This window comes from Empidonax traillii, unplaced genomic scaffold, assembly GCF_003031625.1.
Source record: "Empidonax traillii isolate 1590-97213 ecotype Southwest subspecies unplaced genomic scaffold, ASM303162v1 scaffold185:size1678824, whole genome shotgun sequence".
In the NCBI taxonomy this organism is placed as follows: domain Eukaryota; kingdom Metazoa; phylum Chordata; class Aves; order Passeriformes; family Tyrannidae; genus Empidonax; species Empidonax traillii.
In genome coordinates, this window is record NW_020955378.1 from 349,064 (window position 1) to 364,755 (window position 15,692).

Genomic DNA, 15,692 nt, shown 5'->3' on the forward strand with positions numbered 1-15,692 from the left:
AAAACTAATATACTCATATTCTAGGTCAGAAGAAATTCACTTCAGTCTTTCTCTGCAACACTGGCTCAAGGATAGCATGCCAGATTTACCATGGTAGTAAATCAAATCATAACTGGGATTATTATGACAGAATATGGAAAACAATTAGTAATACCTTTGTCCATGTCAGGAAGTTACTTTAGACAGCCACTCCCATTTCTGAAAGAAAAGCAGATGGTAGTACAGATGACTTTGTTTCTTTGGCACAAGCAATGCATTCACTGCCACGTTAATAAAACTGGAATTCCATCTACGCTCAGACTGAAAAGGAAGTTACATTGGGATGTCATCACAGAACTATGTAAACACAGCCTAATATTCTAATTGGCTTCAGTCCACGACAGTTTGATTAATTGTTGCCACTGTCTGAATTTATGGGCAGTGCTCACCATAGAAAATGAAGCAGGTTTGATGGGAAATGGGCACATGACTTGCATTTTCCTGTGGGGTAAAACTTCCAGAAAGCAGTAAATGACCTCAAATGGCAGCCAGAGGAGCTGGGTGGGCTTATATTGACTAAATGAACTATGGTATTTTTTTCCAACTATGCAGTACTAAGCTATTCTCTCTTTTCTGTAACTAAGGTACATTGTGAAATGCAGATGTAGCATAACATCACCCAAGCAGACAGAATGACCTTTGGGTGCTATTCAGATGATTATTATTACACTTTGCTTCCTTTTGGCTGGTACAGTTTTGCTTGTGGATATTGTCTCTTAGGATATTTCCACATTTCAACTTCCCTTTCAGTTGGGCCATGGCAGAGAAAATGGGAGGTGAGTCCGATAACATCTGAATGAAGGCCGATGTAGATCTGTAGAGCTAAATTCCCCATCCTCTTCCCTTCTCTTGCCTTTGGCCTCTCTGCTTGTTGCACTGAAGCTGCTGTATTACACTATGGTATTGCATAACTAAGATTGCTTCAAGTGTAAGTTAGAGCTACCAAGATAAGTAAAGTTTTAGTGCATTACTTTACTTTCTAGGTGTATATATCTATGGTATAATTAAAAAATTAGTATTTGCACTTAAACATCAGCAATTAGAGATTTCAGAGATGTAAGCTAAAGCAGTATCTCACATTTACAGTTAGCTAATTAATAGCGTGTCACTGCTCCCACCTCTCTCCTGATATTCTGCTGTTAGTAGGGACAGCATTTCCCCTATCTGCTTCATCACTGACATGGTAATGAGATCTCCTTAGTTTTTCTGTCATTTACCATCAAAGCCTACAGTGGGATGATCCTTTCTATATTTGGGGTAATATAAGTGTACACATAATAGAACCAGTCCTTTTTATAGACTTTCACTGCCATGTTCAGCCTGTATACAGCACTACTTTGCCAAACAGGTTTCCTTGCTTTTACTGTGTATCTTCATTTTAGGAGAATAACTCAGTGGTAACATAACCTCTAACCAATCAGTACCATTGAAAGTCTATTACTTTATGAAATATTTTCTTCAATATTTATGCAATGATAATAAAAGCAATACAGAAAATCTTAAAATAATGCAGCTTTTATTTTTTTCTGTGGATGGTTCTGAAAATAAGCATTCTAAAAAGTTAGGCAGGATGTTTATTTTCTTGAATAAAACAGTGTAAGAAAAAGAGTATTTCATTTTGATTTATCTGGAGGGTTGGGTTGGTTTTCTTTAAACAAAGAACTGTGACTATTGATGTTTTTTTTTCAGTAGTATCAGAATTAGCATAAATCTTCCCTTCTGCCATGAAAATAAAAACAGAATGTCAATCCTGCTGATGTACGATGCACGAAAAACAGTCATTCTCCTTAACCAGAGAAACAGATGAAGGGCCAAATCCTTGTGAAATGGTCAAACAACCTAGATACAGAAAGGGTCCCGATGTCTGTTTTGATGAAGCCAAACAGGTAAAATTGAACTTGTTAGAATTTAGGAGTATCTTTAAAGACAATTGTAGAGCTATTTTAGAAGAGTAGTGAAAACTGTGTTTAAGCATACCTTGGTACCCGGTAACCTATCTATCACTAAACATACTGTTCACTCTAGACCATAGTCACTCTATTTCAAATATCCCATGATTAACATAAAATTAACAGCTGCTTTCTTATCTGCCTTTCCTATAATCATTGTGCTTTCACACATGATTCTCACTAAAAAAAGCCCGAAACAGCAGTGAGGATAACACTGTTGGTCTCTGTATGGTGCTGTGAAATCTAGTTCTTCAATGGCTTTCACAAGTACATGATAATCCTGGCTTAAAAACTGTATTTTTATAATAATGTTTCCAAATATTATTTTAAGTGTTGTTAAATCATTAAGAACGTTATATGAGGTTTAGGATGTTGTTTCTATTTCTACAAATTGTATTGCCCTTAGGTCATGTTCTTAACAGGCATAAAAGTGCTTTACTGAAATTACCAAAATAGTGCTTTTTAGTACTTCCTGTATTGTATTGATGTTTTGAAGGCAAAAAATTATAACTGTGCCACATATCTAAATTATTTTTAATATGCTTTTTGCCTTACCTTTCAAAATACCATATGAAAGAGATTATGATGACTTTAAATTTTTCAGAATAAATTTCAAGATAAAAAGTGCTGCACATGAAAATGCCAGACGTTAGATACAATAAATATTTTTAAAATTCATTTTTAATACTTCATGCAATTTCTTCAAAGGAAAGATTGTCCCAAAGCAATGCAGTTAGTTGGCTATAAATGCTGTATACCAAGTTATGTTTCAGTGTGCTCTGCTTTTCCTGTAAGGAGGCACAATTACTGAGATGTCAGTAGTATTAAAAAAAAAAAATGTCCAGTTGGTATTCAATGCATTTTTTGCTAGTAACTAAATTTTATTTTAAAAAGGAAGTATTCTTACTGGCCAACAAATGTTAAATGAAGTTGAGGAAACATCCAAAAGCTATTTGACCATTGTAAATATCCCAAACCCTCCTAATATTGATTGTGTGTGAAAGTACAACTCTTGCTCACTAGCTTGATGTGCTGATCAGTGTGTAAGTCGTGTTTTGTAACAGTGGATTGTTTTGGTTAAGTTTATTTGCAAAATTTGCTGTGAATCTCTTGCTCTTGGGTGGATGCTTTCACATTAACTCTGCTAACTGCCAGCAATCTGCATGGTATCTCATCTTGTATGTCTTTTTTTCTGTGTTTTCTTTCCTTTCCTCTACTCGCTACTTTGCCCGTTATTAATAGGATCAGCCTATATGCACAACGAGTCGTGCCTCTGCCATGACGTCCGCTCCTATCTTCATTTTTCTGCAAGTTTTCATGTGGTGTGGATGGTCAGTTACTTTCTCTAATTTTTTGTTTTGTTCTTGGCTTAAAAAATTAGCAGACTTTTTTACTTACTGAGCATACAAAAGAAAACAGAATGAAGCAAGTCCCAAAAGCAACAATCTGGAGCAAATTACTATTGCAATATTAAGGGAAATTAAATATGAAAAAGCCTGTCTGGAGCCTTATAAATCATAATTACTGAACACAAGGGCCTCTCCCATAGCACATACAAAGGCAAGGGGACCTGTTGGGTTTATATGGTTGGCCCTTTGAGATTGCACATGTATCAGCTGAGTCCATGTCATTCTTTTCTAAGCGTTTTTGCCTTGTCCTTGTTAAAATGAACAGAAGAGAGGTTTCTGCAAAAAGATACAAAGTAAGTAGAAGAACTGTAATACCTGTGAAAATAAAGCTTTACTTAGGGATAGCAAGGACGAGTGCTCTGTGTAAGTGCTGCTATTGAGAAGACTAAGGATTCAAATGAACACAGCAGTTAATGATGGAAGATAATATTGGGCATCAATTTTATTGACTACATAGGTAAGGCCTGTAGGTTGACCTAGTGCAGACTCTGGAGTTCACAAGGAAAGTCTTGGCAATTAGACTGTGTTGAATTTAATGGTATGGGACTGTGTCATTAGCTGCTGGGATAGTGACATGTCTGCAAGAGAACTGCTGAGATAAAGAGTATAAAATTTGTGACTGGAGGGGTCTCTGATCAACATTATTGCTGTGAAAACCACTAGAGGGAGATACTCACATGTCTATCAAAGTAAAGCCAACTGAGAGGTAGAACTGGAAGCTGAGAGGGCATTTTTCAGAGTGAGTGTAGTAGAATACTGAAAATTGTAGCAATTTAGAAAACCCATTTCCTCAATAACTTATATTCTCTTTAAACTTTAGGGTAGATTCAATTATTATTGCTTGAACAACAGTGATAAATAACTTAAAAGTTCTGCTTAACAACTGTATTTGAGTAATTTTGAAGTTTCCTATTCTGTATTTAAATGATCTAATCTCTGACAAACCTAGGAACTTGCACAGCCATGGTGTAAGGTTGTAAGAGAGAAAGTCCCTTTCCCTAAGCCAGTGGTATTTCACTTTAAAGTTTAGATTAATATCTCATGTTCTTACTCTTGCAATTTGCTCTGCAAGTAACCCTCTTTTAATTAAAAAGCTACTGTCCAATGTACATAAAGCAGCAAAGGCTCACCTTGAGCTGAATTCTTTATGCCCAAAATGGGCTTTCTGCTTAAGATAGGAAACTCACGGAATATAATTTTAGCTGATAGACTTTTGGCAGCAGAAAGTTATAGGGGTAATTTTGTTCATCCGTCTTGTTTTTAATAACTCTGTGATTTTGGAAATGGGTTCTCTTTTGGCCATTAATCTGTGTAGTTTTATTAAAATCACTGAAGCCAACACAGATACAAACTGCTGATCAGGTTCAATAACCTGATGGTGTGTTTTTTTCCCTTTTCATCAAGGATAACAAAATAGTCATTATCACTGCCTTGAAAGGCTTAGTCTTTGTACATGCACAGTGGTTTTGTTTGCCATGCCTGAAAATAAAGAAAAGGCTTTACAAGTTTTTAGCCTCTACTGTGAATGTCTTACTCCCATCAGCTTCCAGGAACATTGAGGGTTATTAGCAGACCAGACAACTGGATACATTTTAATGGAATACCCTGTGTCCCTGATCTGTGCATGGGTAGCTGTACAGCTTTGACAGCTTTGTAGGGAAGTCCAGAGAAGGGAGGGTAACACAAAAATTTATGAAGGACCATGCATTGGAACTGGAAATGACTCTTGAGTAAAAGCAAAGGTGTTATCCATGCAATATGAAGCATTTTAAATACATGCCTATAACTTTCAGGTAATCAACTGACATCGAAGGCCAAATCAGTTCTTTGACAGATATTGTTTTACCCTTTTACAAGTCGTTGTAACACAAAGGGTTCTGTGAATTATTATGGTTTACAGACAAAGTTTTAGTACATTAAATAGTTCTAGTCCACTTCTAAAGGAGCAACAAGTACGTATGTATGTATATGTATTTTTAGTTCCATATGTATTTTTAAAATTTTGAACTGGGTATGTCTTCAAGGAAATGTTCGTACATAACAGCGAATATGTGGGTTTATTACTTAACAATGAATATATGGCTTTATAAAAGCATTCATTTCCTTTCTGAAAGTGCTGAATAATTTTCACAGTGTGTGATGTAAAATAATCCTATCTAGAGTTACCACAGTAAAGTATGACATGAAGGAGATGACATTTAGATTTGACACTTATCTACCTCAGGCGTGCCAGGAAATTTGACATGTGATTTATTAATGCAAGAAATTTCATATACACTTCTGATGAAATGTAAGTGGCTAAAGACGATTCTTTCAAATTTCTTTTACAATTCTTTCTCTCTTCAAAGAGAAATAATATACAGAATATTATTTTGAAGACAACACAGTAAGGACATATCCAACTGACTTTTTATTCAGGATTTTTGCATGATTAATGTAATGGGCTAGAAAATTTCAGTGAAACTGATTAAAAATAGATCAGTGTCTAATTGCACTAGCACAGATAAAGATAAGATAACGTAAAGATAGGATAAAATAATGCTATATGCCTTTGTTATGAGATACTTTAGAAGAAATCTCAAAAAATGACATTATTAACATGAAAGAGTTGAGAAGTTTTTTTAAAGCTCAAGAAGAGGGGAAGGGTTTTCAAATAAAGCATTTTGAAGACCACTCAGAACTGATGTTTTTCTCAATCTAGTTTTAAATTAATAATGAAATCTCAGTCATTTCCATGAAACTGTTGATTTGACATATAATCAGATTCTCTCCTCTTATACTGTGTTTTTTGTTTTGTTTTGTTTTGTTTTTAGTGTTCACGACAGTAAAAGCAAACAATAAAATTACAATGTTGATGTTAGGGAGAAAAAAATTAATTTAGGTAGGATTTACTGTACCTTCTTTGCCACTACTATTTCTGTCTTGGCTTAGGACACAAAAGAATAACTGATTCCAGAGGCAATATTTGGAAATTGTTCTTGGCAAACTGCTGGTTTACCACTGCAAATTGGTCTACAAACCTCAGAAATTCAATGTGGATTTGATCAATATGAGGTTAAAATCTCTGTGACCTTGAAATATATCTATAAACCTTGTATACTTTTGTGTATTACAGTTTAATACTGTAATTCATAATAAGAAGAAGCATCTCCTGCATGAGGCTTTCAAGACATTCTCTACTATTGTTAAGAGTGAATCTCTTAAAAACTGCTCTGTGTAGTCCTAGAGAGAGAGCAAAAAATATTAAAATATTTCTTTTCAATCCAATATGAGCATTGTATGAAAGTTGAATGTAAGAACAGTGACCATAAACTGTGATGTAGTTAAAACAAAATCTCAAAGAGCAAATAGAAATGGAAACAGAATGGAGGTGTTGTTTTGTTTTGGTTTTGGTTTTTTTTCAAATACATGTAGTGGTAGGATTAATTTACCAATGTAATTAACCCAATATTTGGTGTAATGCAGAGGTGATGTAATATGAGTACTGTATTATTCTGTATGTGGAGGCCTATCTACTCTGTATCCATACTTGATGCTGTTTTCACTGTAAAGATATTTTCTCCTTTATGTTATGCACAGTTTTATTTAAGGTCTTCAATTTACTTCTTATTTACTTTCCAGACATATCCCCTCTGTTGAAAATTTTTAAATCTCCTGCTTTACTTTTGACTACTGCTTCAAAGAAGACTTGTCTAAGTAATGTCAGTGATAAGAAATCTTAAATACCAAAAAATAACACTGAGTTCTGTTCATTGAATTCATGTGAGAGGAAACCTTTACCGATAGTTCTGGTTTTTTAATGGTAGTCACTGTGAGGAAGAAGCAACAGAGTTATTTTTAGATGTTTTGAGTAGAAATAAAACTGCATTACAAGACGCAGTGCAGATGCAAATAGTAACAGAGCCAAACTAAATAAACCTGAAAGTTCAATGCATCTTGAAATCTTAGCATCCTACTCCAAATCTGCGCAGCAGAGTTCACTTAAGACTTCCTTGTTGACAAGAAACCTCAGGAATTTTGAACTTCTAGAGTACTATCAACAACAACAGCAACAACAAAACAAACAAAAAAATAAACAAAAAAACACCCAAACAAACAAACAAAACCCCAAAATAAAACAAAAAATGTAAACCAAAGCTATAGAACTAAATTAGAAAGCTATCACATATCTGGAAATGGCTACTGTTGGTAAAGGATGGTAGATAACTTGAGCAATTTGCTTTAGGTCAGAATGAATTTTTGTTTCTTTCGAAGGAACTTGAATGCTAATTTTTGAGTCTTGTTTGTTTTTTTGGGTTTTATTTTACATCCAAGTTCCTAAAGGAGACTCTAGGTGAATATTATAAATCCTGTTAAGAACTGAGTCAAATTCGTCTGCTTTATGTGATTTTCCATTTATTTTTCCCCAACTGATTCTGATTACTCTCACCTCCTTGCTTTGAAGAATACATTGCATGTAGAGGGAATACCAATAAAGTTTTCACCAACTAAAACTGACAGAGAGAACTAACTGAAGTTCTTTGTTGTGCCCTATAATCCCAATTCCCTCTTTACATCTCTGTTATGAAGCAGTTGCCCTAACCTCATATTTGCTTTGCGTTTTCGTTTTAGTAAAAAATTTTTTCTATCATTTTCAGCGTATTTTGCAGTGAAGTCATAAAAAAATATTTATCAGCCCTTCTAATTTTCTTGTTTATATTTAATCTGCCATTTTTATGTACTTAGCTGTTCCTGTTGAGCAAACTTGATTTCTTAATTTTGACCTGTTCTTTATGATAGTGTACTTAAGTTCCCTACTGATTCATGCAGGGGTGTTTCTTTGGGGTTTTGGGCTTTGTTATGGGTTGTGTGTTTTTTTGGTGGAGGGTGGTGATGGTGTGTTTTCATCTGTTTAGGGATTGCTCTTTTAGGTTTGGGTGGTTTATGGTTGTTTTTTCTAATTGGGGCATTAAGTTTTCCTGGTTATCTAATGCAATATTTCAAAATATTCTTCTGGATCCTTGTAAGGAACTTGCTTTTTGATATGGTGCTTCTAGGTCTGATCGGCTTCTTTCCGAGCTTTCTGTTTTTGTTTGTTTGCTAAGGTTTTTCTGGATTTTTGGGGGGCTTGAGGTTGTTTGTTTGGGTTTTTTTAACTCTTTTTGGTAATTTTCAGGTAATTACCTTTCTTTAAGTTGGTGTCTCTTATTTTGCATTTGTTTGGCCTGATCTTTCACACAAAAATGCTAAATGGTCTATGTAGCTACTCAAGCTCTACAGAGCAACTCCACTAATAATTTTGAACAGGGCCCTCTGCACTCCTAAAGATTCAAAGACTGCTTGTTCCAAAAACCATTTTTCATATCTGAAAATGCAATCTCTAAATTTTTTTTTATAAGGTTTCGATCCAGTCTTTATGTGGCTTCTCCAGTCTCACATAACATTGATATTGTCCCTCTGATCAGGAGGTCAGCAGTGCAATCCTAGTGTTACCCTTTTTATTATCAGACTCTGAAATTTCTTACCCACAGAGATTCCATCACACTTCCCTTTTCCTATAACATTTTTATGCTGTTGTACTTTGTATTATCCTTTACACGGTACCCTTCTGCTGTATGTCCTATACTGCCATTCTTATAAAGCTGGCAGCCTGACAATGTTCTGTGCTACTGATTGTTGCCCTTCCACTGTCTTTCTGATATGTATTATTTTGGGATGGTTCATTGGTGACTGATTTTCATTCTTCCATTTTGATTTTATGTTCTAACACTGGAAGGTTTTGCTTAAGGATATACCAGTAAATTAAAGATGGTTTAATGACCCTTCCTTATTTATCCTGCTTGTATATCCCCATGCTGACCCACCCAGCCTTTTCTGAGGTACACTGAATATTCATTACATGTCAGTCTGAACCAGGAGCTGTTTCCTGCTGGTTGGTTTTCCTCTGATTCCTCTTCTAAAATATTTCTCTGTTTCTGTGCCAGCAGCCAGGCTCTGTTACTGTTTAGGTGCTGCAGGCATCTGTCCTTACCTGAACGTGTTGCTCCTGTTAAAGAAGTTTCCCTAATTGCTAATATACCTAAGTTGCTTTCCACCTACACTGTTTTCTTGTCCTTGGAGGCTTGGGATCTCTTGGAAAATGGAAATTGTCTTTGTATACTATGGGTACGGAATACAGTGAAAACAAGAGAAAGACCAAGTATTTTCAGCCTTCAGAGCTACCCGTGAATCTTGGACTCTGCAGACAAAGAAATGGGGGGATGGCTGGAACATTGTCCCGATGTTTTAGGTGCTAACCTCAGTTTGTATCAGTCCTGAGAAACAAGGTGTAAGATGGTACAGGCTCCAGAACAGGTATCAAATATATTTCAACCAGGCTGATGAAAAAGTCCATAATGTGAAAAATATTATGCGTTACAGGCAAAGTGGGACCAAAGAACATCAATGAATGGTAGAAGGGAATGAGGAAAAGAGGTGTGATTGCTGTGTGGCATAAGGAATAGTAGGGTCCACTGATGCATGACAGAGCAGTGCAGCTCAGAGTGTGCCCTCAAAGGGGAGCATGTCTTCTCTACTGAACTGCATCGAATATGTAAGAAGAGCACGCTAGGAAATTTGGTTCTCCTACTTGAATAGAGCATCAGAGACAGAGAAAGGATTTTCATTCTCTTTGATCATACCTTCACCTGCAGACCATATTCATTTTAATGTGCAATCATTTGGTGAAATGGACATAATCATATTTTGGTATTTGTTTTCTAATCTCGAAAAGTTATCTGTTATTCTGTCTTTCTTCACAATAAAGTAATACTCAGTGTCCTACAATTGATGTAATTTTAAGGAATATAAATGGGGTTTTCTGGGGCCCCCAGGTATATCCCATAGCTTTTCTCAATTGATGGTGTAAGTTCATAAGTGACTGTAGTAAACCTTGAAGGTATTTAATTCTCTCGTACTAATAGTTTAAATAGTAATGTCACTCTTTGTATCAAAAATCAGAAAAACTTTCAGGAATTATTTTACTGTCGTGTCAGCAAAATACATATATAAAGACCAAAAATGATGCCTCAATGGTAGTTCAAAATGTTGCATACTAAACTGTAGATTACTTCTCAGGAAAATTCATTGTAATTAATGTTAAATGATTTCTTCTTTTCTTGTCAACAGGAAGATTCGGCTGACTGCGGTGGTGCCTCTGGTCTGAGTCCATCACTGTGGTCTATGGTAGGAATTCAGTTGGTCCTGCTTTGGCTGTTATCTGGCAGCAGACACTGCCAGTTATGACCTTGCTAAACCAAAACCTGCATAACTTAACCAAGACCCGGCCAAAACGATAGCCTCAGTTTCATTTTAGAAGGGGTCAGCTATTCAGACAGCGGCAGAACAGCAGTGCTCGTGTCTGGTGATCAGTCGTTGTGAGACTCATAAAGGCGCCCACAGTGGCTGCATGTTGGAGCGTCGGATCCTTAAACGTGTGTGAATGCTGCATCATCTATACCATCCGAAAAGAATTCTGTATGTGCTCCATTGGGGAAATCTAATTTTTTTTTTTTTTGTTCGTTTGTTTGTTGTTGTAATCTTGATGACTTCATGTAAAAGGGCTCCCCTAACAATAGCTTATGTATATGATTTTAATTTCTTTTAAGCTTTGGATATCTTGAAGATTTATATTCTTTTACATGAACAGTTATTTAAAAGAAAAAAAAAAGAGAAAGAAAGGAAAAAAAAAAGAAAATGTTCTCCCCAATATACATTACTTGCACCTGCTTTTTTACTGGCTGCTTTGAACATCAGTTTTGCCCAAACTAGTTGAGTAAAATGAAAATATTGGCCAGTTTTCATTAGAAGTTCAGCATGATTGAAATGTTTCATGATGAGTGGTTTATTCTTCCAAAATGAATCATGCAGCCAGCTAAGTTTTGGTAGGTTGATAAATTGTATGTAGGAAGGAAAGAAGGGAGGGACGAAGAAAGGAAGAGAAGGAGAAAACTACTGTGTTTTGAAATACAAAGGTGCTGGAGAGTTTAACTAAAAAGTTATTTTCATCTTAAATTTGGTGTCATCTTCTGTCAGAAAAAATATTAATTTCAATGTAATATTCACCTCCTTTTCACAATGCAGTTACATATAAAGCTAGTAGAATCCTTCAAAGGCTGAAACAAAAATGCTTGTGAATAAAAAATGTCTTTGTGATATTTGAACGTTGGTTTCCAAGGGTATTTTGCATGATGATGATGCTATGTTATTGTTTTTCAGTTTGTTTTCTTTGATGGTAGAGTATAGTTCATTGAAAAGGTAACTGAGTGATTCTTTTATTGTGTGAGAAACTGAACATTGCAATGTGTTGCAATCAAATCATATAAAATTATATTATGAAACAGAGCTCTGAATATACTGTGCAATGAAAAAGCTGAGAAAATAGGGTAAATATAGCTATTATAACAAAAGGGTTGAGTTGGATTTTTTACAGAATAGTGATCTCACATGAAAATCTGTGTACAGATATTTTAAGTATATAAAAATGAGATTTAATGCATTTATTTTTGGAAGTATATGTTCTCTAAAGTTCATATCAGGTTCCCCCTTTGTTTCCTTCATATAAAACCACCCCTAATATTAAAACTTCTGCTGTTGCTATTTATTATTGAAAATAGCATATTTAACAGCAAAATGTCCTGGTTGCTGTGATTAGAAAAAATATAAACAAAAGGGGAGCCTTGAATCTATATGTATGCACATTGATACTTGATTGTGAATAATAACTTTAGAAGTTGTTTTTATACAACCTCATTGGTGATACAGGTTGGTGCAGTAAATTACAATATTACAGTGTAGCATAGTGTTGATGCAAAGTATGATTTGCGCTTTTTTTTCTAAGTTTTCAAAATTAAACAGTATTGCAAGACAGCTAAACCAATGAATGTGCAACTCTGCTGGTATTTTACAGTTCTGCTAACAACTGCAATATGCAAATATTAACATGGCACAATACACTAGCTCTCTAAAAAATTACAGAATGCAAAGCATTGGTATGTATATGCTGACAAATGATTGATATAATTTTGATCATGCCAAAAGCTTAAAAAAAAATGATTGGACACGCATTTATATCCTATGAAAACTGAAGAAGCTCCTGAAAGCCGTGGCATGGCTTGAACGATCAGACATATGCTGTACTTGTACTCATGGCTGGTTCATGGTTTCTCATGTATCTTGGCTCCAGCTATGTATTTTCTCATGTTTGGGAATACAGTGAGTGAGAAAAAATAAATCCTGACCTTTTGTTCAGTGATCAAATATAGCTTTTTAAAAAAAATATCTCTAATAATGTCATGGATGACTTCAAGTCCTCCTCAGGGAAGGTGAGCTAACGTTGATAATATGGGTGAAGGTAAACTTGGAGCTCTTCTTTTCAGTCATATTGCTGTACTTCAACCTGTCACCTGTTGTGTTTAATGTTTCTAATGCCAAGACTGCATCCTGTATTTTTCCTTGACATGGTCAATTCACATTTTATGGGAGAAACAAGTTTTGTAGGAATAGGCCAATACTTACTGCATTCATAGCTTTTACTCTACGATTACTTAAAATACACATTTGTTTGCATTTTGCTCTTATAATTTCTTGAAAGATTGTCAGTGTGTTAAGTTGTCTACAGTTTCTCAAAAGAAACCTTTCATGGACAAGTTACACTATTTAGCATTGGCAAGGGTAGTACTGGCAAGGCATATTTGAAGTTACTTACTAAACACTTTATTGGAATCTGTAGGCAGAAAGAGAGAAGGCACAAAGCCTTGCTGCCACAGAAGATGTCTGTGGCTCTTGCTCTCATCCCACTTCCCTTAAAGTGCTCAAATGCAAAAGGAGGGAGAAGCCCTTGCCATGCAGACACATAGCCCTTTTGGGTGATCCAAAGAAGAAATGTCCTTTGTTCCTCTCCTCTGCCTCTCTATGTGACCTGGAGAATCATGTTTCTTATAAACACTTAGTCTTCCATCACTATACTCATCTGATTAAAAAATCAGGATCTGGCTCTCTGTTCCCAAAGAACTCAGTACTTTAAAAAATATTATTTCAGGTACTTTAAAATTATATATTAGAAAATATTCAAGTGATGGACAAGATTTTTTCAAAATACCCTTCTCTGATATCTGCAAATTACAAAACACAGGTAGAAAATGCAAAATGCAATGTGAAAATTGGCTATCTCAAAATGTGAACACCAGTCAATAGAAATAACTCACATAAGTAAATACAAATTCTCACACAGAAGGGTGTCCTTACTCTCGCATAATGCGTCATAGTTGTCTTCTCTTGTCTTTGAAAGGAGAAACTTGATTTTAAGCTTTAAATTGAGATCTTTTCAAATTACAATATATTGTAAAAAATTGTAAGCCAGGTAAAAAGCTCTGTTGATGTTTGCTCAAATCCTTTAAATAGCATTAAGGGAACTTAATGCTGAACTTAGTTCAGTTTACACAGAAGTCATGCAGTGTATTGTATGTCTGACAAACGACCACCATTACAGTTGTTACAGCATGGTAATGTGCAGAACTTGAGGACTTGATTTGAGGACTTAACATGAAAGGTTTCTTTCTAGTTTTTCATTTAAACAACCAGCATTACTGCCAAAACACTGACCGTGGTCCATATTTGTAACAGGTTTTTAACATAACATAGCAGGTTTGATTGACAAGATTTTTAGGTCCTGTACCTTTAAGACTTTAGTATGATCTTTTTCATGTTTTTAATGCTTGAGGCTTTACTGCTTAACTTGACAAAAACAACAGTGTTGCTGCCATTTGTAAGTTTTCCTACAATATTCCTTTTACTAACTTAAAAACTGGCCTTACTGGTTTCAAATAGGCAGTATCCCTTTTAAGTGACCTTTGCAACCCAAGTGTTACTTGCTGCGGTTGAGAGTGTTTTGGTGTCACTGAAGAGACATTAAGACCTTTTTTTTTCCATTAACACATAAACTCAGCAAACATGCTTAGTAAGAATTCCAAAACACCACCTCAGTCCCATTGATCCTTAAAATTCAGAATGCTGGTTATTAAGAAATATATCAATGGCTACAAGGCACTGCAGTGCAGTCTGGTGTTTTTGGAATGTCAACTGAAGGTGAAATCTTAATAACTCCTTCCTTAGGATAAATTTTACCCTATCTTCATCAGACATCCAAGCCTTTAGAGAAGGCCAGATTTATTATTATTTTGTTCATACCACAATGTTAATATTGTTAATACTCATTGTACACTATTGTAAAAAGATTAGAACAAAGTGTCTGAAAACAATTCAAGAGTTTTGAAAAGTTAGCCTCACCCTCTTCCCAGCTACTTGCATCTGTCCTGTTTATGATTTAAAAGAAAAACATCATCTTGAAGATATATTTCACTGAGGCTAAAGGGATACTGTCTTGTTCAGATGCCATGAAATTGCGATTGTGATCTGACAAAGCTGTCTTCTCTTCTTGTCTTGTATGGAATGTCTGGATCATGCTTTCTGGGATATTTTTATTGAAATGCTCAGTGTGCGTTTCTGCAAAAAAAGACTTGGTTGCTCTTACGAGGCAGGCAGGTCTTTCTCCCTTTTCTTGTGTTCTCTTGACACTTTTGTGGAACTTGACAAGCCTGGAAAAATAATTTTTTGTAAAAATTTGTACAATAATGTTATAAAAAGTTTATAATCCTAGAACTGTTGTGTTAATTATTGTGCAAAAACAGTATATTCAGAATAAAAGTTTATCATTTAAAGTCAACAGCTATTTTGATTGTTCACTCTGTATAATAAAAACTTGTAAATAAGGGCCTACATTATTTACTATATAATACATCTGAGTTTGCTATAAAATTGCACCCAAGTGTCTGGAGAGAGCAAAGGCAGTGACTTAACAGAGTTTTTCATGGGGTTCAGAAAAGATGTGCAGCAAACCCTCATTTCTGTTTAATTTGTGACTGTGAAAATTTAAAATAAAGTGGGAAAAAAAATCTAACCAGTGAAAACTGAGAGTCTGTATAGCTCTAAGTAAAATCAGAATCTACAAAGCATCTGAAGAATCTCTGCTGTCCTGAAACAATTGCTTTAGGAAGGGTTGCCTTTTACTAACTTGTAAACACTGATGAAGTCCAAAGGTTCATTCACAGGGAGAAGCAGAATAAAATCAGATGGCTCAGATGGGTCCCGCCCAAATTGTTGCCCTACTTCTGACCAACATTGCTGCATGATTTATGAGTCAGTTTCTGTACTGCTGCTGTTCTTAGCTAAGCATTACATTCAAAGTGGATCCATGTACCTTAATAAACAAGCTTGGGGT

General features: G+C 35.2%; 1 protein-coding gene across 1 annotated transcript in view; it reads left to right on the plus strand.

The window, feature by feature from the left end:
• CACNA2D1 (calcium voltage-gated channel auxiliary subunit alpha2delta 1) overlaps nucleotides 1-11,758 on the plus strand; it is a gene marked incomplete at its 5' end in the record, with an annotated part of 351,550 nt that extends 339,792 nt beyond the window's left edge. The window contains 2 exons of the mRNA XM_027886307.1: nucleotides 1,843-1,925; nucleotides 10,544-11,758. Of these exons, the coding sequence (XP_027742108.1) occupies nucleotides 1,843-1,925; nucleotides 10,544-10,660 (200 nt within the window). The remainder of the gene's footprint in view (nucleotides 1-1,842; nucleotides 1,926-10,543) is intronic.
• Nucleotides 11,759-15,692: the final 3,934 nt, after the last annotated feature.